The sequence below is a fragment of the Epinephelus lanceolatus genome, chromosome 17 (assembly GCF_041903045.1).
Source record: "Epinephelus lanceolatus isolate andai-2023 chromosome 17, ASM4190304v1, whole genome shotgun sequence".
Lineage (NCBI taxonomy): Eukaryota > Metazoa > Chordata > Actinopteri > Perciformes > Serranidae > Epinephelus > Epinephelus lanceolatus.
The window spans coordinates 10,193,902-10,217,441 of NC_135750.1; the positions used below are offsets into that span (position 1 = coordinate 10,193,902).

Sequence of the window (23,540 nt, forward strand, 5' to 3'; positions counted from 1 at the left end):
AGAAAAATGTATCATCACAAAGCTGACAACAGCTTAGCTCATGAAATAATGTTTTGGAGAAACATGGTTCTCACAGGACAGTGGTGATGTGCAAACAAAGAACTTTTACTTCTCTCAAGATTTACAAATAAAATCTGTCACAAAAAGACTTTCTTTCCTTAAAACACCTTGAGTCAGCAGAGATAAAGGACAAATATACCCCTGAATCATGATATTAAGAGACAAAGACGAAGCTTAAAGAGAGTTCACCCCAAAATCATAGAGATGTCTGCCTTCTCTCCAATATAATGGAACTAGATGTCACTCAGCTTGTGGTGCTCAAGCTCCAAAAAATACATTTGAAAAACTCAACAGCAATGTCACTTTCTGGAACTCATGACCCAGTTACTCAAGATAATCCACAGACCTTGTTGTGAGCATTTTCATGTAGGAACTGTTTTCTTTTTAGCGAACTACACCCACCAACTGTATCACCAGCAGACGAAGCGGCTATCTACTGCTAGCTCACAGGAGCCAGCTAACGTTATAGCTCAGTGGAGGAGGAAGCTGTTAATATTTACATCTCCCGCTGTCCTGAGCATGAGCCTCTCATCCATGAGTAGATGCACACTTCCTTCTGCACAGTGATACAGTTGGCAGTTAGGATACAGTAGAAAGAAAACAGTTTCTACACTGAACAGCACCTGCTAATCGTATCACTGCGCAGAAGGAAGTGTGCATCTACTCATGGACAAGAGGCTCATGCTTGTGAATTTCAAGATGTAAACCTTGAAGGCTTCCTCCTCATCTGAGCTGTAATGTTAGCTAGCTTAGGTAAGCTAGCAGTAGATGCACGCTTCCTTCTAAAGTTGGTTGTTGGTTGTTTCTTTCTGCAGAACTACACTAATACTAATGCACACCTCAACTTTACAGCACAGCCAAAGAGAATGCTTTTTATGTTTACATCTCCCGCTGTCTCAAGCATGAGCTTCTCATCCATGAGTAGATGCACACATCCTTCGGCGCAGTGATACAGTTTGCGGTTGTAGTTTGGCAGAAGGAAAACAGTTCCTTCATGAAACTGCTCACAACAAGGTCTGTGGATCATCTTGAGTAACCAGGTCATGATTTCTGGAAAGAGACATTGCTGTTGAGTTTTTCAAATGTACTTTTTGGGGCTGTGAGCACCACAAGCTGAGTGACATCTAGTTCCATTATGCTGGAGAAAGGACAGACATCTCTACAGCCAATATTTCCAACACTCTGCAACTCACTCCAAAACAATCTAGATTGATACGAAGCACTACAAGTAAGAGGAGAAATATTTATTTTGATTTGAGGCTGAACAGTCCGTCTCATCTGGATCATATAACAACTGAAGCCTCTCCTCTTCAGTGAGACCATCACACCTACCTGTTTCTGTAGCTAATGGTCGTGTTACACCGTTAAACACATCATTGTCAAATAAATTGTACAAATTGGTGCAATTAAGACACGGTTATGGTTTCAGATGTGCTCATGAGTGTGTGTGTAGTTTTGGATGTGTGGGTGTGCAACCTCAGTCACATGCTACATCTGTGCATGTGTTTTCCACTGTGTTCATCTGTTATCTCATCCGAGCTGCTCGTCTCCCCCCGTCTCTGTTACCGTCTAATGTAATATGGAGTTGTAAAAACAGGGGCAATTTTCCACTTATTTATTGCCCTGCAAACACACACACAGGCACACACAAACAAATGTGCTCTCAGCAGTAATTTTGATATTAACTCAGAAGCAAATCGCAGTTTGATTTAAGAAGAAAGAAAATAAGTGTTTTAAGTGAAACCAAATGCGTGTTAATGTGAGGTGGAAAGAGGATGTGGTTTAAGGTAAATCAGCTCAGCACAGTCTAAAGGGGGTTTTATGCCCTTAAACTCTACTGGGTACACTCATTAAAAATAGCTCTATCTCTGTCACACACACACACACACAAGCACAGTCACACACAGCAGTGCTATCACTGTGTTAATGGCAGCGTGTGTTTACCAGGCATCAGCAGTGTTTATAGTGATGAGAGGATCAAAGACAAGGGTTGGATATCACGTTATCACAGTCAGGAGATCAAACACACCTCCGGGATGCACAGAGACAGACACACACACATACACACACACACACACACATGCACACAGTTTAGGGGCTGCAGTGGGTTGGTGTGTTTAATGAGTGTGTTTTATGAGCTGATGCGGTGGTTCTCTCTCTGTGCTAAATTAGCCCTGCACAGATCTTTATGGCCTCAGCCCATGACTGTGTGTGCGTACACACACTTACCATCACACGCTTTTGTGTGTGTACACTTGTCTCTGTTGTCTGTGTGTTTGAAACAGCTCTGTGTTTTATTCAGAATGATGCCTTATTCTTTTGTCACTGGGTATTATCTGTGTAAATGTACAGTTAATCACTGCATCGCTCAGTACTGACACATCATGATGATCCAACTGCAAGTTTTAATATATTTAAACAAAATAAAGCAAAATAATCGATGGTCAAAACTTTAACTAAACATTAAAATGCCTGCTGGGAGTGCACCAGTGCAAAATGCGACATACTGTTGCAGCCTTTTAACTTACAATCAACTTGGAAAAATTGTTTGGAGAGATTTTATTTTGGTTCAAAACTCATTTTAACATTGTAATCTACTATATCACCAATAACAGTCTTTTTTAGTTATTTTAGTTTATAATTAATAGATTTTTTGTCTGAAGGGTTGAAAGGTTTAAGACGGTGTAGTGATTCTCAACCTTTTCATGTGAAGGACGCGTTATTAAATAATTTTTTGTTTTTATTTAATCAACATAGACATAAGAAGCATACATTTTCCATAATTAGAATTGACAGTGGATCTGTAGTCAACAGTCGTGCACTAATCAATACTGAAATCAATATTTGTAATTAGGCTGTAAAATCAGTTAAAGATTAAATAAATTTTCCGCATTTACAGCTTTTCATTTGTGAACATTGACGCTTGTACACATCAATAATATTTATGGCCAAGAGGTTTTTTTCTTATAGTGTCTTTATGGTTAACAATTAATTATTATTATTATTTTTTTTTTTTTTTTTTTAAAGGTCCAGTGTGGGATTTAGGGGAGTATATTAGTAGAAGTGGAATGTAATATATAAGTATGTTTTCTTTAGTGTATAATCACCTCAAAATTAGAATTGTTGAGCCATTTATTTCTACATGGAGAGTGAGTTCTCTTCCATGGAGATTGCTATGTTGCACCGCCACGTTTCTACAACACATTCTCACTCCGACCTCGTCACATATCGACGTTTGGTCACGGACTACCATGTCCAGATATGACGTGCAAGGTACCCTGGGAACGTTGGTTGTTGACGTTCTGGGACGCTGTGTCAAGTTAAGGAAAAAAGAACAGTGTTTGGCTTTATAATCTCATGGGAAGCGAGCACCGGCCTCCTGGGCGATAGGTGGTGGTAGTTGGAAGCATCCACCACCCCTCCTGCCCGCCCTACTTGGACTTCCGCCGCCTTAACTTTCATTGTTGTCCCGCCACGTTTCCCCCCGACACTGCCAGGCACCGTTAAACAATAATGCCGACTGGCCGCGTATCTTTTTTCATCAGTGTCTGACTCCAGGAGTCACTGCCCAAGCACCTGATTGTGACAACTTCGGAGGGAGACTGAGTTGGTTTCTACAGTAGCCTAGAATGGACAACCAAACACAGATTTTGAGCATGAAACTGCTTTATTTAGTGTTTTTACCGGTTTGAATCTTTGGGTCTGTTCATTTCTGAGAGGAAGAGACCTCTGCGGATAATTCGACTCCCAGTAAAAACCTCCTGAACAATGAACACTGAAGAAATTCTAACCGAGAGAAGTTTCAGCTAGTTGCAATGTGCAATCCTCTCCACTAGATGCCACTAAACCCTACACACTGCTCCTTTAAAGATGAGACGGACGCACTCAGAAATGTGTCACTCAGAAAGTAAGAAACTTTTGCAGCCGCTTTCATCAGTCTGTGATGAAGAAAAATGTGTGTATTGCCCGACAAATGATCAAGTAATCTTTTTGAGTGTTACATTTCTGAGTGTGACCCTCTCGTCTTTAAAAGGATACAGATATCTTGGAGACAGTTGAGCTGGTCTGAGCACAGTGGCAACCCTACGAATAGTTGTTCCAATCACATTACTGAGCAACACAAGCAAACAATCTGCTTGCAGTCTCCATTTATATTAATTCCCTCCATTAGAAAGAAATATTTCATATATATTACAAATTAGAATTTTATAGCAGAGACATAACGACAGCTCGTGTCCCAACTGAGATTTTGTTTTTCATCTTTTTCCCTCCCTAGTTGTGTATTAGTGTTTACAAAGGCTCTCAGTAAATTAACTCTTCTCACTCAGAGAGCCCTGCAGAGAGACTCGGGAACATAAAATTGATTTTCTCAATACATTTTGGCACCACCCCACATGTTTCAAATACGCTTTTAAGCACCCTGCCCCAGACACAGCAGCTGAAACCCCACCAGAACGGGCACGTTCACTGTCAAGTGTTGATTAATGTGTGAATTGTGCCTTGAACAGCTTTAACACTCAGGGTGTGTTCAAGTGAGAACACAGTCAGCTTTTCTTATTGGAATCCAGTAAGGTCCCGTTTCATCTTCCATCAAACCGGTGCTTCATAAGAGAAACGCCTCTGAGCCAGACATAAAAGCCTGATATTCTTGTCTCTTTTTTGTTGTTGTTGTTGTTTCATTTTCATTGTTTTATTTGGCTGTAAGCAACAAAAGTTGACAGGATTAATGTACTGACTAAACAAGCACCGGATCTGACATCTGCTGTGCTGATATGAGGCGCTACACACTGTACGGTTAGAGAGATGGAGAGGAGAACAGTGTAGTTCATCATTTCTCTTGTAGCTGTTTGAGTTTAGCGAGCACAGGAGAGACGTGAATGAGTAACAAGGCTTTTACAGGTAGCAGCGCTGAATGGACAGTCGAGGGCTGCTGCTGTTTATGAGATATCGTTCAGCTTAAAATTTACATTTCCATTACCCACGGTGACTTTTACAGAGTAAGCAGGTTGAGGGTTCAGTGCCTCTCTGAGAAGTGCTTCAAAACCTGGTAAAAGCTTCATTTCTTTTCAAACAAATGTGCCAAGTGTCCTGCAGTGTGGGCTCTTAGTCATCCTACCTATAAATGTAAACACACAGAGGCTAAAATCAGCTGTAAGCAGTGATTTATATTTGTTTTTAGCTCCACCACCGTTGCTTCCATCGGACACAGATAAATTAGTCCCTGCTAGTCCAGAGCGTGATAGTATCTGTATCCTTTTAATGTAAACTCCACCAATCTTTCCACCCAAATTGGCTTCCCCACAGATACTTCAGCGGCCTCTCATCTGTTCAGGAGAGAATGAAAAGGCTTGTGATTTACTTTTCCATTAACCTGTTTCATCCTCCTCCATTTCTGGAGGAGTTTTTCGTCATGTCCTAGAACGCCCTTCAACAAGCGGCAGAGAGCAGGTGTCAACTTGAATCCAGCTTTGGTTTGTTTGTGCAGGTGGAGCCAGATGTTTAATATTTGCACAACAAACCAGTCGTCTAATGGTGTTGTTGAGGATAGGCAGGATGAATTTGGCTTGTTTAAAGGGACAGTTCACCCAAATAAAAAAATACATGTTTATCCTCTTACTTGTAGTGCTATTTATCAGTCTAGATTGTTTTGCCAGAGTTGCTGAGTGTTGAAGATATCAGCAGTAGAGATGTCTGCCTTCTCTCCTGTATAATGGAACTAGATGTCACTCAGCTTGTGGTGCTCATAGCACCTAAGAAATATATTTGAAAATCTCAGCAGCAATGTCTCTTTTCAGAAATCATGACCTGATTACTCAAAATAATCCACAAACCTTGTTGTGAGCAGTTTCATGTGGAAACTAGAGCTGTACCTGACACAAAATTTTGTCAGTCAAATCAGATTTGGCCGTTTAATACAAATATTCAACAATTCATTTCTTTTTTTCCATATAAAGTTTTAAAGTTTGAATGCTAACTGCACTAATGATGGATTGGATTGGAAATGTGCAACAATTTTGCTGACACTAGATATCAAACCAAAACCAGAGACTGTGTCGTATTAAGTATCTGTGAACTGTAAATTCCAAGCTCTGTTCTGCTTCCAAGCAGAAGAGAGAAGATAATGTTATCTCAGAGCCTTATGGTGGAAAGTCTCACCCCCTCTGTACTGCTGCATCACGTCTGCAGCTAACTGTGCCAATAGCCTCGATTACACCGAGCAGTTCAGTACATTTTTTTTCCATTTCCACTGTGAAAAGTTGTGGATGGTACCAATGGAACCGTTCTGTACTGTCCCCATTTTTGGTCCCCCCTCTGTTGGGGTACCTAGCACACAGATCTGGTACTAAAAGGTGGAGCTGTGAACACTGCAGTCTGATTGGTCAGTAGAGGACGGTCACTCTGCTCAGTTGTGGCTGGTTTTGAGGCTCATGTAACCACTGTTGGATCTTCAAGCATTATAAATATAAACATTTCGACCGGGACGGCATATATTCTAATCCTCACTTGAAAAAAAAGCGTCACAGAGCGTTGTTCCTGTGGGCTACAGCAACACTAAACCCCTGAGCTTGCCTGAGAAGGACTAAATGCACAAACCTGCTATTTTTAAATATCCCATGGAAAGAGACTCTCACTGCAGCCTGTTTTATTTTGTTCTGAAAATGTTGGTGTGCAGCCTCGTTCTGTGGACGATAAACCAGGTGCAGACTGATAAAGGAGGAAATACAGTGAGTGCTGGACGGAGCAGTGAGTGACAACAACCCCGCCCACATTTAAGAGGACTGTTTGCAGTGGAAACCCTAGGGTCTAGGTACCATGTCTAAAGGGTTACTGTTGGTTCCAAAGGTATCATGCTGAAAGTGTTTGGTGGAATCGGGGCTAAAGAGTAGAGTAGAAAGAGTATTTATGCTATTAAGTAAACAGAAAAAAAAATGTCTCTCATTGTTTAATAGCAGCAAAACAATAAGGCTTCATTCATCAAAGACCGAAACTCGATCTCTCTCCTTCTCTCCCTCTTTTTCATCTGGCTCAGGTGTGTGGAATGGATCCTTCGTCTCTGGCTGGCTGCAGGAGCAAACCGTTTTGTTTGGTTTTTTTTACTGGCAGTGAGATAAACATTTCCTGCAATTAAACTGGTGAACTGGTTTATAAACAGTGTGCTGTGAGATCTGCCGCTGCGCACCTCACAACCGTGCGTAATAATCACGCGTAATGGCCGCTCCTCGTCAGTTAAACTGCACGTCTGTCATGTGTGTCTCACTGACAGGTGGAGAGCCTACAGATATTAACTACGAGCCACTCCGTCACTGACTGCTCTTGTCCTGTCCTCTCCCTCTTCTTTCTCTCCTGTCCTCTCTGACTATCACTAAACTCTGGCTTTTGAACAATGCAGGAGAAATGTTGCAGACAGTTTATATTATCAGCCTGGGCCTGGGGCTTGTTGTAACAGTAAATGGGATGAGTTGTAACTTGTGTAAGTTAAACTTTATCTGCGAGTGAACATCTTACCCGTCATGCGCGATGTGGGCAGCCACACACTGCAACTGCTGCCAAGTACAAACGGCTGCTAGCCCCGCCTCTTGGAAAGAGTGTGGGATATACCACTACTAGGAATGGGGGGGGGGGACTAAATCTTTTAAGATTTAAATAGCACATTATTGCGCGATTATGATGAGCACTTCTTACATTGTGCTTTTAATAAATACTACTGCATTGTTCAAAAATTATTAATTGTGTCTCAAATTATTCTAGGGGGGTACAGCTTTACTGAAGGGGGAGTCATGTCCCCCTTGTCCCCCCTGGGATTTCCGCCCCTGCATCTACTGCTAGCCCACCTAGCACCACTGAGCTAGCTAACATTACAGCTCAGCCGAGGAGGACGCCATTATTGTTTACAACTTGCTGCCTCTCATCTATGAGTAGATGCACACTTCCTTCTGCGTGGTGATACGGTTGATGGATGTAGTTCGGTAGAAGGAAAATAGTTCCTACATGAAACTGCTCACAACAAGTCTGTGGATTATCTTGAGTAACTATCACGTCTTTCATGTAGGAGAATCTTTTATCTTTATGTGGAGGAAAAAGCTGCATTCACTGGAGGCTTTAGAAGTTTCCAGATGACCCCGTGATATTGCAGGTTTGTGAGGAGCCTCAGGACAGCAGGAGGCAGAGGAGAGTTCACTGCAGCCTGTGAACCTCTGTCACTCACTCGGGTGGGGAGAAAATGCAGCGTGAGGAAGAAACAGCACTGAGAGGGAAACCAGCTGAAAACACACGCACCCTGCAGAGGTTGATGACCCCATGTCCTAATACACGCACACACACAGTATCAAACATGCATGGGCACACACAACTCGGTAGAGCAACATACATCGCGACATGTGACCACTCAGATGCACATGCACACATAGTGTATGTCCCTGTGTGTGAATACATGTCACTGTTTGTCCGACAGCGATGTCCTCTCCTCTAATCCTCTCTCTGCCCTCAGTGTGTGTGTGTGTGTGTGTGTGTGTATCTGTGTGTGGGCACATGTGTGTTCAGTTATGCAATCCGACATAACATTATTATCAACCCTGGAATTAATTAAGCCATGTGCCAAAACAACATAATTAATTGGAGACATGATTATCCGTGTCTCATGCCAGTTCGTGGCTCCACATGTGTGTGTGCTCACCGAGGTCTCTCCATATTTAGTGTCATCATTAGTATATACATTAAAGCCCTGTAATGTACAAACTCACTGAACCCTCTGTCATGCTGCGTACAGTGGTAAACAACATTAGTCATACATTTTAATGAGGTGTTTACTGTTTCGCTAGTGTCATTAAGTCTGTCATTAACCAATGCAAATCACCACACAGTGTAAATGAATTTATTTGTGTCTTTATTACAGTTATGTGAAACATTTACATTAGTGATGACGCACGATCATTAGAAATTAATGCCGTTGTTTTGTATATTCTGTTAGGTAAATTCATTATTACAGTAATTTAAGTGCAAATAAACAAGTAGATGGAGGCACAGGATATTACATTAATCAGACTGTAGATTTATTTACTCAACAGTTCTTTGTCCTCATCAGAATCATCATCCTCCCTCCTCTATCTCAGCTTCCTCCTCTTTTTTCTGCGCATCAACCTCCTGTAAACTCAGCGCAGTCGCCAGAAGAAAATGTCGGCATCGTACTCTTCTGCAAACCACGAATATGTTATGTTTGCACGTTCCATATGAAAAATATCAGTGTTTCTAAAGTGACATAGTATATAAGCTGACTTTGTCATCTGGAGGTGGAGGGGATGGTGGATGACGTGACACCCGAGCAAGACACCTGCCAAGCTGCAGACTACTACAGATCAATGTTAGAGACCAACAAAGCACAAAACCAGTTGCGATTTAGCGAGTCATTGCTGTGTTTCCAGCAACATTTTAGGCACCAAATGTGGGTGTTTTGTAGCAAACTGTCGCCATTTTTCTAACAAGGACTAGAAATGCACGATATTGGATTTTTTGCCAATATGTAACAACTCATTTGACCGATAAATGATACAGACATCAATATATACTCTTTTTCCTACCTAGTGGTGCTCCAGCTTCCTCCCACAGTCTAAAGACATGCAGGTTAACTGGTGACTCTAAATTGTCCGTAAGTGTGAATGTGAGTGTGAATAGTTGTCTGTCTCTATGTGTCAGCCCTTTTTAAACAGGAATTGTGCAAATTTGCAGGAAAGCCCAATCAGTCTTTTTTTCAGCATTGGCAGTATAAAAACAAAACTGGGGAGTGCAGCAAAATGCCACCTGCCTACTTTTGTTTATACAGAATGCGCCTTTTTCGGGGCATGGGGGGGGGGGGGGGGGGCGTGAGCAAGTAACAAAACGTGTAGCTCAGTATGTGACGTGAACTGTGACGTGGGAGGGAAGTCAGCACGTTCTTCACTGTCCCCGTCATCTGACGGTTAATGGCCTCTTCGTTTGCGAGGACAAGGAGGGCGCGCAATTCTTTGTCTCCCCAGTTGCTCATCTTTACAGTGTCTGTCAGGTTTGCGTTTCCCTCTTGCTACTAGCTGCTCGCTAATTCCTGCTATCAGCTGTTTCCTGTTTATCCACTGCCAGTGGCTCACACATGCGGCGTCATCAACAGCTCCTCCCACAAGTCATCAACAGCCCCTCCCGTTGCGGAAGGCTGCCTTGGTCTGTTTAAACTAAAAGGGTTCCGCCAATATGTCTACCCTACGAGGTGTTAAACAGGGCGCCTCGGATCAGCTCGCCAATCTGCCTCTGTGTGTCTAAACGCTCGCAGCTGGCCGGCAAATCAGCACAACATTTGCGGATAATCTGGCAGTGTAAAAGGGGCTTTTGTGTCAGCCCTGTGACAGTCTGGCGACCTGTCCAGGGTGTACCCTGCCTCTCGCCCACTGCCAGTGACCCCTAACAGGATAAGTGGTTAGGGAAAATGAATTAATTTTAATGATCATCAAGTCTCCTCTGTAGTGGAGTTAACATCATATTATGCATGTATACTCCTATCATGATGGCCCACCAGCAGATGGAGACATGAAATACAATACTTTTCAATGTATTTAATTTTCATTCATTGTGAAAAATACGACAAAGCATGTTGGTCGATTCTGAAGCCAATATCAGCCGATACCAATGATGTGCTGATGTCATTGTGCATCTCTAGCGAGGATAGTGCCACGAAATTCGGTTGTTTTTTACCGAGTCATTGCTGCTTCTCCAACGTATCTGTTACATAATAACGTGCAAATGTAGCTGTGGTTTGCGGACACATACTTTTTTCTGGCGATTAGGTTGGTCAGCTATATTCCTCTCTTCCACCCAGCTCCCATTTTACACTCTGCTCTAACCATTACTCTTACTCTGCCTTCTACTCCTCTTCCTCCTTCTCTAACTTCTTCCTTTGATCATGATCTTTACCTCACCTTAATTAGATTAAAGGGCTTTTATAGCCTAAACATAACCATACATCAGTTAAGTCATGATTTAACTGCTTCCAGTGGATACTGAAGGCAAATAAATATGATACATAGTCAGTGAATGCTCAGCTGATATGTTCAGTAGTAATATTGTACAGTTAATGTTTTTTAAATTATATCAATGAAGAACTAGATTTCGGCAGCGTTTAGTTTCAAACATATTTGCTGTTGTAGTTTAATTGTATATAAATCTAATTTTCAGGACATGGGGTTGCGTCCTATATCAAATATCACTTTCTTTTCCTCATCCTCACCTCTCCCCCTTGTTTTCCTATTCCCTTATTTCCCCCTCCTTCTGCTACTTCACTTCCAACTCCTCGTTTTCATCCTCTCTTCTCTCGTGCTTGTTTTTCCAGCTTCTCTTTCTTGTCTTCCTCATCCCTATCCTTCCTCACTGTACACTTCATTCCTTTTCCTTATTTCTGCCTCTTTCATGCTCCCATCATCCTCCTCCTCACCTTCCTCTCCTCGTTCTCATTATGCATTCCTCTCCTCATCCTCTGCTCACAGCTGTTTGACCTCTCCTTTCTTCCTCTCCCTCCTCTCTACCTCTTCTTACTCATTATTTTCCTTCTCTTTTATGTCCTCTCCCCCTCATCTTATTCCTTGTCACTCCGGCTTCCTTTCCTCCTTTCATCCTCTCCCCCTTCCCCTGTGGACGGACAAGACTGGTGAAAAGTTCCACTTGTCTTTTCTCCTGCTCCTCTCCTCTGCTCCTATTCTGTCTCCTCCTATGGGACTCTCCAAAAGTGTGACAGTGTAACAGCTCCTTCTTCCTCCTGCCTGCCTCGTCCCCTGCTGTACTGTTTAATCCCGTCAAAGACTGTGTCTTCTCCTGCCTTCTCTCCCCTTCCATCTGCTCATCTCCTCCTTGACACGGCGCAGAAGTTTCTCCCCTCTGCTCCTCCTTTTGTCTTTAGATGTTGACAGTTTGCAAAGATACCTCCCCCACCTCCTCTCACTCTGCCCTCCTCCTCTGCCTCCTCTGATGGAGCCTGAATCCATCAAACATGACAGGGTGCAAAAACCCTCTCCTCTCCTCGCCTCTCCTCTCTGTCGATTGTTTGTTCTTTCCTTCCTCGTTACCCTTTTTCCTTCACCTCTCCTTCAGTCCCTCTCTCCTCCTCTCCCTGTCGTCTCCCATCACTTCTGGGGAACTAGGGACTCTATCAAATCATGACGAGGTGTGAAAGCACACACATACACACACATATACACACATGCTAACTCTTGTCAGCACATATTGACCCATGTTGCACCCAGACAAATAGACAGACGCACCGAATACATGAAAAAAAGAAGAGAAGGGCTCAATATTTAATCAGAAAGTATCAGCGCATTTTATTGTGTTGGAGTGCAGAGTGAGCACACTCTTATGCTTACACTTACTTATGCTTTGCTTTGTTTAGGTTAAAATGCTATTAATAAGCTGATGGCACACTAAAATGTAAGTGAATTCTACCAGAGATAAAAACTCATAATTGTACCATTCTCATATGGTTCTAAGAAAACTCCGACCAATTGGCCGAGCGTCCTGTCTGTCTTCCCCACGTGGAGGCCTCCGACTGACGTAACCGCTCGCATAGCATCTTAGTGTAAAACTCATCAGTCATCACTGACTCCGGTTGAGTTTGAAAACTGCGGGGTTGCGTTTGACTGTCTTGGTTGTAACGTTACACTCGCTCTCCTCTTCCATGTATCTAACGTTACCTTGCCAACGCCTACGTCTATCATAGACATAATGAGGACATAATGGAGGGAGGTGGAGTTTAACTGTGCATTCACACCAAAAGCGTTACGAAGGAAGCGCTTGCAGAAGGCTGCCAAGGGGCGGGAGGCTAACTTATTGGGTTGGTGGTAAATAAGCGGGAGCTCTTTGGAGGGAAAAAGTGTGTCTATATATATAGCATGTACATCTTCCGCTTCCTCTTTCACCATGGATCGCACTTTGGGAAGCCTGTTTTGTATTGCAGCGGTGTATTTGCTGAGGAAACGCAGGGCTCGCCACAATCAACTTCTCCTCCATTTTCGTCTTCTCTTTCTTTTTCTTTCACTGTCCTGCCTAGAATATTCACGGTCTGCAATTGGCTGCTGCTCGCTGCTGCTTCGGCGGCATTGCTGCTCATTTGCATAAAGTTGAGCTTCTCTCAACTTCACAGTGACGCTCCAGTGGCTGGCATCGCGCTGCTCACTGCCGCCGACGCTCCAGACGCCCTTCATAGCAGGCGTACATTGAAAATGAATGGCTGCCGGCCGCTTATGACGTTCATGACGCTTTTGGTGTGAATGCACAGTAAGTGTGAACTCCCAGAAAACAATTCGTTTATATGACATGTTGTGTTCGTAAGTGTTCCGAACGACCTTTCTTTAAGGTCGGGTGCCAGATGTAGACAGTGCAGGCCCTGGGGTGGAGGGCCCTTGCAACTGAAAAAAAGTGTTGCTGAGCCTCGTTCCTGTGGGCTACAGCAACACTAAACCCCTGAGCTTGCCTGAGAAGGACTAAATGCACAAAGCTGCTATGTTTAAATATCCCATGCAGCCTCGTTCTGTGGACGATAAACAAGGTGCAGACTGATAAAAGAGGAAATACAGTGAGTGCTGCATGGAGCAGTGAGTGACAACAACCCCGCCCACATTTAAGAGTACTGTTTGCGGCGGAAACTCTAGGGTCTAGGTACCACGTCTGAAGGGTTACTGTTGGTTCCATAGGTACTACACTGAAAGTGTTTGATGGAAACAGGGATGAAGCGTCCCAGTAATGTATTAATTTTATTAAGTACAGCTGTGCTTTTCCTTCCATGGCTTGTCAAAGTGTCTACCATGATAAAGGTCTAACTCCGCCCTGTTTACACCGCCATGGACATGCCCAGTGTATGTGAATGGTCTTGTGATATTTTCAGGCGTGTTAGTATGGACAGAGACTTTTTCTAAATCAGTGCTAAAACGCTTGTTTGCGGAGATTGTTTTCATTTTGTAACACTGTTTTAAAATGAAAATATATTAGTGTAGATGTAGCCTTAAGGTCCTCAGGTAGAGAAGAAGAGTCTAATGCATCTCAGCTGCTGCTGCATGGTTTGCTCTCTTTTGATTTTTATCAGAGACGTGACGCGTCAGAGACACTCATATGAAAAGACACATGACAAGTTTCCTTCAGGTCTTAAAACTGGAAGGAGGAAGCCTTCCGGAGAAATTTAACCAAAACACATCTTAAACCACTGTCCTAACTTTTTAATCTTTATTCATTTGAAGAATATAAGTTGGTGTTTTTACAGTGCATCCATTATCTTATTTCAAATTCAGACAGGAGGAACAGTAAACTACAGGGGCAGTCTGGGAGCGCAGACCTCAGCCAAGGCCAAATGTCCCATTTTGCAGTGTGGATGAACGTGAAATTAATTTGTGTATCCGCCCCATGATATGAATCCACTCCAAAATTTAATGGGTTCCTCCTCAGCATATGCTTCACCGTTCCACAACGTTGCATGAAAATTGTGCTGTTAGTTTTTCCATAATCCTGCTGAGAAACGAACAAACCAAACTGAAAGTGTGACCTCCTCAGCAGGACGTAACAAGCGAAGGAAAAGAAAGTAAACTGAGGAAGTGAAGATCAGGATAAGGTCCAGCATATTAGGATGTCTAACCAAAATACAAAGGTGCTCACAGAGGAGGAATGGACTAGAAAAGTAATGAAAAGTAGATAATAATCCTCTTTTGGGAGTCGTGGCAGGCAGAGCAGATTATGAGAAATGCTCTTAAATTTAAAGAGAACTAATGACACCATTAATGTGAGAGAGATACCACCAATGGACCCCACATGGACTCATTTGTCCTCTGTGAAAAACCGAAGGTAGCTGTATTATTTTGTCAGCTATGTTTTCAAGGTTGCTGAACTGAATGAGTAATGTGCTCCTTGTCGGTTTTCTGTGTCAGGTCGCTGGAGCTCACACGAATCGAAACTGTATCAGAAAAGAAGGAATTAGAGAGCCAGGCAGAGAGAGAGAGAGAAGGAGGGATACACATTGGAGGTTTTAATACTGAGACGCAGAGACAAAGAGGATGAGATGACAGAAGGTAGATCAAAATGAAAATAAAGATTAAGAAAAGAAGGAGCCGGGGTTAGAAACAGTTACGTAACAAGAGACAGATATTTGGGGATAGGGCGGAGGTAGATTACGCCCTGCTCATATTTTTTGTGCTGCCTATTTAAAGATACAGTGTGCACAGTTATTAGGAGTTTGGAAATTAAATTTAATTCCCACTGTATTTCAGAAGTTTGAGGAATATCCCTGTGTACGTGTTCTGGCTGTGAGGCACATTGGGCTGTATTTAATTTAATTGAGCTGCAAAGGAGCAGAGAGAAGGACACCGGAGGGAGGAAAAATCAAAATGATAAATGGTACAGACAGCGGCTTTGACAGGAAGCAGCATCTTACCCTGCAACATTCAACCTCTGTCAGGTCCATTTACACACACACACACACACACACACACTGGCTAACAAGGATACTACCCGGTCATGTTCATCCCACATGAGGTTCAGCATAGGCTGTTAATTGAGTTCATTAAATCACCATCAGGCAGTGTGAAATGGTGTGTGTTTGTGTGTTTGTGTGCAAATTCAATTCATTGTGAATTGAATTTAACTAAAAGAGAACTGTGACGCACATGTGAGGCGTAATTCTCACTTCGCAGTTGAGGTAAAAATGTTTGACATGATATTCAGAGCAAACTATTAAAAAACTAGAAGGCCACTCGATGAGCACAGACCTCCACCAAGGAGATATGTAAATCTGCAAATGCAAGCACCATATATGTCTGGATATATTTCCCAAACTATTAGAATTAAGTCAAAATATAGTTGTGCATAATTAAGGCCTCATTAACTCAGTGCATAACTAAACTGGAAATATACATTTGTGAAAACCAGAAGTTGCCTTTTTGTGAATATTTTAAAAACTATGTTAACAGTCGTTTTCAAATTTGTTAAGAAGTCAGATAGTGAATATATTTCTTCAAATGTGTGGTTGATATTGTGCTTTTCAAAGTACTGTAGGCTGTATCTGCAGAAATGAGTGTGCCAAATTATTGTGCAAGTTGGTCCTAAGAGCATATAACTTTTAGAAAATAAAAACTAGGCACCTTTTTAAACGTTTTATCGTTTGAAAATACTAATATTTTCTACAACTGTATTCAAACTTCAACAAAAACAGCAGTTTTCTCTACCATTGTATACAAAATAAAACTTTTATTGTCTTTGAAACATTTCAAGTAGGGATGTCCCGATCCAGCTTTTTCACTTCCCATCCAATACCGATATTACAGCCTTGAGTTTTGGCCAATACCGATACTGATCAGATCCAAGCGCGTATTATACATATTCACTTATTTTGTTGTCAGTCATGTTAGAAAAGGTTTGATCAAGCGATATTACTCTTACAAGAACAACTACTTAATCGGGTTAGTTAGAATGATCCACAACAGTTGGTATGAGAAACTGACCTGTTTATTGTTAACAGGTTTAAATAAACAAACTTTAAACTTGAACATTAACATTAAATAAAAAATATAGCTGGTTTGCTTTGGTTGCTTTGGTCCCTTAATAAATAGAAAATAAATCAACACAAGAAATCTTTAAAATGTCTAACATTGAAATTAAAATAGCAGCAAGACTCCACACACTTGTGCTTTGGCCCCCTAATGAATAAAAAATAGATTAACACCACAAGACATTGTTGACATTTAACAAACAATGCAGCCTTTCCTTTTCAGTTATTTTTGTAGTGTCAGTGCCAGCCTGGTGCTGCTGTTTCCTGTGTGTCTGCATGCTGGCCTGGTGGATTGATAGTAAGTGCTGGAGCGGATCACTGGAATGGACTGCTTGAATCACGGAGTGCTGGGCTGGCCGGATCAGGCTCCATGAAAAACTGGATCGGAGTTCTTGGATCGGCATTTGTCCATGCAGTCCGATCCGATGCCGATGCACATTTTTTGCTAATATCGGCGGCCGATACCGATCCGAAAATCGGATTGGGACATCCCTATTTTCAAATATAAAGTTTTTCCTCTAATGTCCAATATAACCTCCTTTCCTTTCAAGGAGGGTCAGTAGTCGCTGGTCAACTGATTTAGTTTGGTTTCTGATTACTTCTCTGCTGACACTGTGCTGCACCTTGTATGGCTTTCCAAAGCTGGTCTTTTGAGCTGTATTACTTGCCATCTGTAAATCATTTTCTTTATTATGGCCCCGAGTTCTCAGTTAGGTTGAGATCAGGTGAGCAGGCAGGCCGGTTCATGAGGCGATCGTCTCTAAAGCCCTGAGATGCCAACCAGACTTGGGAATAATGTGAGGCATGTGACTTTAGCTGGTTGTCTTTTCCACCATGGAAGGAATTTTGTCTTTGAGGAAAGTGCAGAACCCTTCAGAATTCACTTTTACACCATCCTGAACCCGAAGAGAACCAACAAGTTCATCATCAACAATGGCAGCCCAGAATATAACACCACCATCGCCTTGTAGACATCGCAGTCGAGTTGGAGCAGCATGGCCACTTGAAATCCAACCATCTGGTCCATATAGGGTTGCCCGGCGCTCATCTGTGAATATAAGTTTGGAAAAGTCGGCCTTCATGTATTGTTTAGCCCATTCCAGTCGTTTTTCCTGATGTATTTTCTTCAGTGGTGGTCTTGTCTTTGCCTTTTGGACCTTTGCCTCTCGTCTTAGCGTCCTACATCGAGTAGACCTGGGTACGTCATTGAGCCCCACAGCTTCAAAAATGGCCTTACTGGCAGCTAAGGGTCTTTTAGCAACCCTTTTGTTTGATTCTTGACAGTTCTCGGCTTGATAATGTTTGGCAAGCTTTTCCTACTCTGGGTTTTCTCCCATCCTGACTATTTTGGAGGTCACTGGCCCATGGTCAAAGTTGAATAGGACTTGCATAAGAATGTGGCACACTTATTTACACGTGGTCTGTGATACAGGATATTGGAAAGCTTTGAAGATTCAAACAAGAAGGGTTTTGTTAAAGCCTTAAGGCCTTAAATTCATCATACTAAAACACTATTTTTCCTGAACAGCAGCTTTCCAGATTTTCAAGAAAAGCTTGCATAATAATTTGGCACGCAGTGTATTATCATGTACATAAAAGAGCAAAGACTATCAAGATCACTTGTAACAAAAAACTGTATGTTCACAAGGTAGAAATTTTTACTTGGACATTCAAATACGTATTTCGGTTGGTCATCATGACAAGAGAAATCAACTATAACAGCTCTACTTGAGAATGTAATGAGCATGTGATTTATGGAGTGGAAAAAAAACATGCAGTTTAATTTTACGACTCTGAACTTTAATGGCGTCACACTTAACTCATTGTTGCAGCAGGTTTTATTTGCTGCTCTTCTCTCCTTCAGCGCTCACGCTTCACATTCCCGCAGGAGGCCGCAATGCAAAACTGCTTCTTGCTTATGATGAAGTAAAAGTTTGACGAAACCGCTCCTGGCAGAAATTTGCATTCATGTGTGTGTGATTGAGCTATAAGCTCCATGCTGTAACTCAACTGAGGGGAACAAATGACCAATGAATTGGTGCCAACCGTCAATGTACTGCACTATAATGGAAGGCAATAGCATGAATTGTATTTCTCCTCCTCTTTGATCCCGGCAGTGAGTTCAGGCTCTATAGTGAATCTCAATTACTGACACACACCATAAAGAAAAAAGAAAAGGAAGAGAAGAAGAAGAAGAGATGGGGGTTGTATGTGAGAAATAGAGAGACAGAGATAATGAGACGAGAGAGGAACTGGAAGTATATTTTCATTTAGTAATGCCACCGTCACTATTGAACAGTGAAAATCGAATTATTTCAGTTGAAAGCAGCGGCACATCTAGATATTAATTAAACACAAAGGTGGATGCCAGAGGTGGAAATTGAGAATCACTGATTTGAATCATTAGTTCAGTTTATTTCCAGGATCGATGTCGGTTTCATTCTAATGAGAGGAACTCCTTCATTAATAGATATCAATTCATTTAGTGACAATTATGATTTAGCATAGTTCAGTTTGGTGTTCCTGTGTTGAAGATTTGTGTATGTATGTTAGGGATGCACTGATATGGATCATTTCAACTAATACGATAACTGATAATTACCTGCTTCTCATGGTCAATAACCAATACGATCACCCATAATTTCACATTTTTGTGTTTTAAAAAGAAGTGCATAACTTGTAGTTTATGTACACCTGAGAAAATATGGATGATTCAATATTCCGTAGTCCTGACCTAACCAAATCAATCCGACATCACTGTTGCTAACACAACAAAAACAAGTAACAGTTCTGACTCTTCCATACCTGCCGATATCAGGTCTATGCTGAACGCCCCTGCCCCTGTATAACCCTACACTACAGATGAACATAATAAAATAATAATAATAATAAAATACAAGGATGTGAAAGTAAAATGACTTCTAATCAGTTATAGTTAACGGTAAGAGAGAGGGGGATTATGAAGCCCAGAGACAAACACTGATTGCTGACTCATATGAACATCAACAGGTCCGTGTTACATCTGGTGCATGAAATGTTTATATCATCACACTGCATGTTTATAAACACACCCAGGCACTGACTCACCGTCTCATGATAGACTAGCCTACAACTACCAAGTAGTTGTGATGCGCTATTGATTCACCTCGCACATTAACACTCAACTCAGACAAACAAGCAGCTGTGTCTCACACACACACACATGGTTAGCGGTTACTGTCCTCCAGAGACCTGAACTTTGGTTTGGTATGCATTTTTAATTTCTCCTAGCTAGGGATCAGTAGGACCTAATAAGTATAAAAACTCAACATTGTCAACTATAATAAACTCCCAATGTCCTGAAACGAGACGATAATGAAGTCCCAATGTCCTGAAACGAGACGATAATAAAGTCTCAGTGTCCTGAAACGAGACGATAATGAAGTCCCAGTGTCCTGAAACGAGACGATAATGAAGCCCCAATGTCCTGAAACGAGACGATAATGAAGCCCCAATGTCCTGAAACGAGACGATAATAAAGTCTCAGTGTCCTCAAACGAGACGATAATGAAGTCCCAGTGTCCTGAAACGAGACGATAATGAAGCCCCAATGTCCTGAAACGAGACGATAGTGAAGCCCCAATGTCCTGAAACGAGACGATAGTGAAGCCCCAATGTCCTGAAACGAGACGATAATAAAGTCTCAGTGTCCTGAAACGAGACGATAATAAAGTCTCAGTGTCCTGAAACGAGACGATAATGAAGTCCCAGTGTCCTGAAACGAGACGATAATGAAGCCCCAATGTCCTGAAACGAGACGATAGTGAAGCCCCAATGTCCTGAAACGAGACGATAGTGAAGCCCCAATGTCCTGAAACGAGACGATAATGAAGTCCCAATGTCCTCAAACGAGACAATAATGAAGTCCCAGTGTCCTGAAACGAGACGATAATGAAGCCCCAATGTCCTGAAACGAGACGATAATAAAGTCTCAGTGTCCTCAAACGAGACGATAATAAAGTCTCAGTGTCCTGAAACGAGACGATAATGAAGTCCCAGTGTCCTGAAACGAGACGATAATGAAGCCCCAATGTCCTGAAACGAGACGATAGTGAAGCCCCAATGTCCTGAAACGAGACGATAGTGAAGCCCCAATGTCCTGAAACGAGACGATAATGAAGTCCCAATGTCCTCAAACGAGACAATAATGAAGTCCCAGTGTCCTGAAACGAGACGATAATGAAGCCCCAATGTCCTGAAACGAGACGATAATAAAGTCTCAGTGTCCTCAAACGAGACGATAATAAAGTCTCAGTGTCCTGAAACGAGACGATAATGAAGCCCCAGTGTCCTGAAACGAGACGATAATGAAGCCCCAATGTCCTGAAACGAGACGATAGTGAAGCCCCAATGTCCTGAAACGAGACGATAATGAAGTCCCAATGTCCTCAAACGAGACAATAATGAAGTCCCAGTGTCCTGAAACGAGACGATAATGAAGCCCCAATGTCCTCAAACGAGCCCCAATGTCCTCAAACGAGACGATAATGAAGCCCCAATGTCCTGAAACGAGACAATAATAAAGTCCCAATGTCCTCAAACGAGCCCCAATGTCCTGAAACGAGACGATAATAAAGTCCCAATGTCCTCAAACGAGACGATAATTACGTCCCAATGTCCTGAAACGAGATGATAATAAAGTTCTAATGTCCTCAAACAAGTACTTCCTAATTAACAGCGTCTCATCTTGTAACTGTTGCTAAAATTAGTCAACTTTGTTGCCATATCAAACTACAAACATTATTAATCATAAACAAACAAGTTTCAACCATAAAATGTCATCAGCTTTTGGACCTTGTCCTCTTTTGTGTTGGGATCGGCTGCAGACTGACTTGACAGAGATGCCTGCCATCTTGTTTTTACATGGATTAGTGTATTGTGCTCTCACTACCACTAGATGGCACAAAAAGTGTCCATGAACGAGGACAACAGGTTTGAGTTAAGTAGAATGAAGTATAAAGACAAGTAAACCTAAAATGTGACGTCCTCATATGAGGACACAGGGTCTCAGAAGGTTCATAAATTTAACAACAAAGTGGAGTCGTTGGATGTTACCCACTGCTGCTAATTAGCTCGTGCTAACGCTCTGGAGACAGTCCTTTGGCGCCGCATCGAACCAACAGCTACAGGAAGTTTGTTGATCTGGTGGGGTGTTTGGCGGTTGGAGATCTGCCCTTGTTAAGTCAATGAAAGCAGTCTGGCTTATATTATCGGCGCTATTTATCAGCTATAATTTTAATTATCGGAATAATGCATGATCGGCCAATATATATCGTGTATCCTGAGTACATGTGCATTTTACCTGGTGGTGATGGTGTCATGAAGAAGAACAAATCATGAAGACCCTGGTGTCTTGAGATGCTGATGGTTTGGTTTTAGTATAAAGAAAGAGCCTTTTTCATTTCGGCACTGTACACACAAGTTTTCAAGGATTACAGGGCCCAGATGGATGCTGTCATTACACATTAAAATGTATAACTGCCATGCTGCTGAGTCCATAACAACTGATACAAATTGAAATATACTCCCTCAGTAGGGCTGCTGTAAGTGTCAACATTTGTAATACAAGTCTCTCAGGTGTCATGAGTCTGACTGTTAAAAGTTGATGAGATGACATGTTCTTTTAGCGTCACAAGGTGCTCCTGCATCTCTTGTTTGGCATTTACATAACTTTTGTCTATTTATAGCTCTAATATCTTCTTTACTTCTACGTAACTGCTTCCTCTCTCTGGAAACTTGCAGGCTGTGTTTGCTCCGGCTGTCCAATCATTCCCCAGCATCTACAGCGTCACCAACATGGCCTGCTTTGTGTGTTTTAACTGTCTTCTTATTTTATTGTTTGTTTTAATATCTGCACTCAGGACTCCTTGGAAAGCAGTATTGACACTAAGTGGATTATCCTGGTGAAATAAAATCAAGTCTACTGCCACCCTGTTTTAACTCTGCCGCCGGTTATTGTCTTGTGGTGTTTTCAGAGGAGAAGGAGAAGGAGGAGGAGGAGGAAGAAGAGGCGCTGACGGGGAAAGATGAGGAGGAGCAGCGCATCGCTGAGATGGGCCGTCCCACGCTGGGAGACCACGTCAAGCTGGAGGTCATCATAGAGGAATCATATGAGTTCAAGGTAAGGCAGGGGGTGTGTTTGTGTGTGTGTGGTCAAATTAATTAAAGTTAAACATCTGACTTGAACTGAATTGATCCTGTAGAGATGACAGGAGCACATGTTTTAATGTGCAGTGTAATTTACTGTTATAAATTTACTTTAGCTCTCCAAATAATAAGAAGAAACAAAAGAAAAACCCTGGTGTATGAGGACAGTGTTCTGGCTCTAGTCTTTCCGATGACTCCTATTAACTGCAACCAAATTAAATGACCTCACACATGAGTCTGAAATGTCTGATCTCATTACACAAAGGAAACTTTGAGTTTTAGGACAGTTGAATCAAATCAGTAAACACTGTTAATGGGTTACAGCACATATCAAGGGCCTTCAACTGACACGACACAGACAAACACAATACGTAACATTTGCTCATAGGTATCATATCAACGTTTCCTCCTGAGACCCTGTGTCCTCATGTGAGGACGTCACATTTTAGGTTTACTTGACCTTATACTTCATTCTACTTAACTCAAACCTGTTGTCCTCATTCGTGGACACTTTTTGTGCCATCTAGTGGTAGTAAGAGCACAATACACTAAACCATGTAAAAACAAGATGGCAGCCATCTCTGCCAAGTCAGTCTGCAGCTGATCCAGACACAGAAGTGGACAAGGTCCAAAACCGGATTAGATTTTATGGTTGAAACTTGTTTATTTATGATCAATAATGTTTGTAGTTTGATATGGCAACAAAGTTGACCAATTTTAGCAACAGTTACAAGCTACAATGCTGTTAATTAGG

The 23,540-nt window shown here is 42.0% G+C and overlaps 1 protein-coding gene across 2 annotated transcripts in view; it reads left to right on the forward strand.

Moving 5' to 3' along the window:
• slc8a1b (solute carrier family 8 member 1b) overlaps nucleotides 1-23,540 on the forward strand; it is a 210,607-nt gene that overhangs the window by 152,566 nt on the left and 34,501 nt on the right. For both annotated transcript variants that reach the window (XM_033613727.2, XM_033613726.2), the window contains exon 6: nucleotides 22,615-22,760. In XM_033613727.2, coding sequence (XP_033469618.2) covers nucleotides 22,615-22,760 — 146 coding nt within the window. The remainder of the gene's footprint in view (nucleotides 1-22,614; nucleotides 22,761-23,540) is intronic.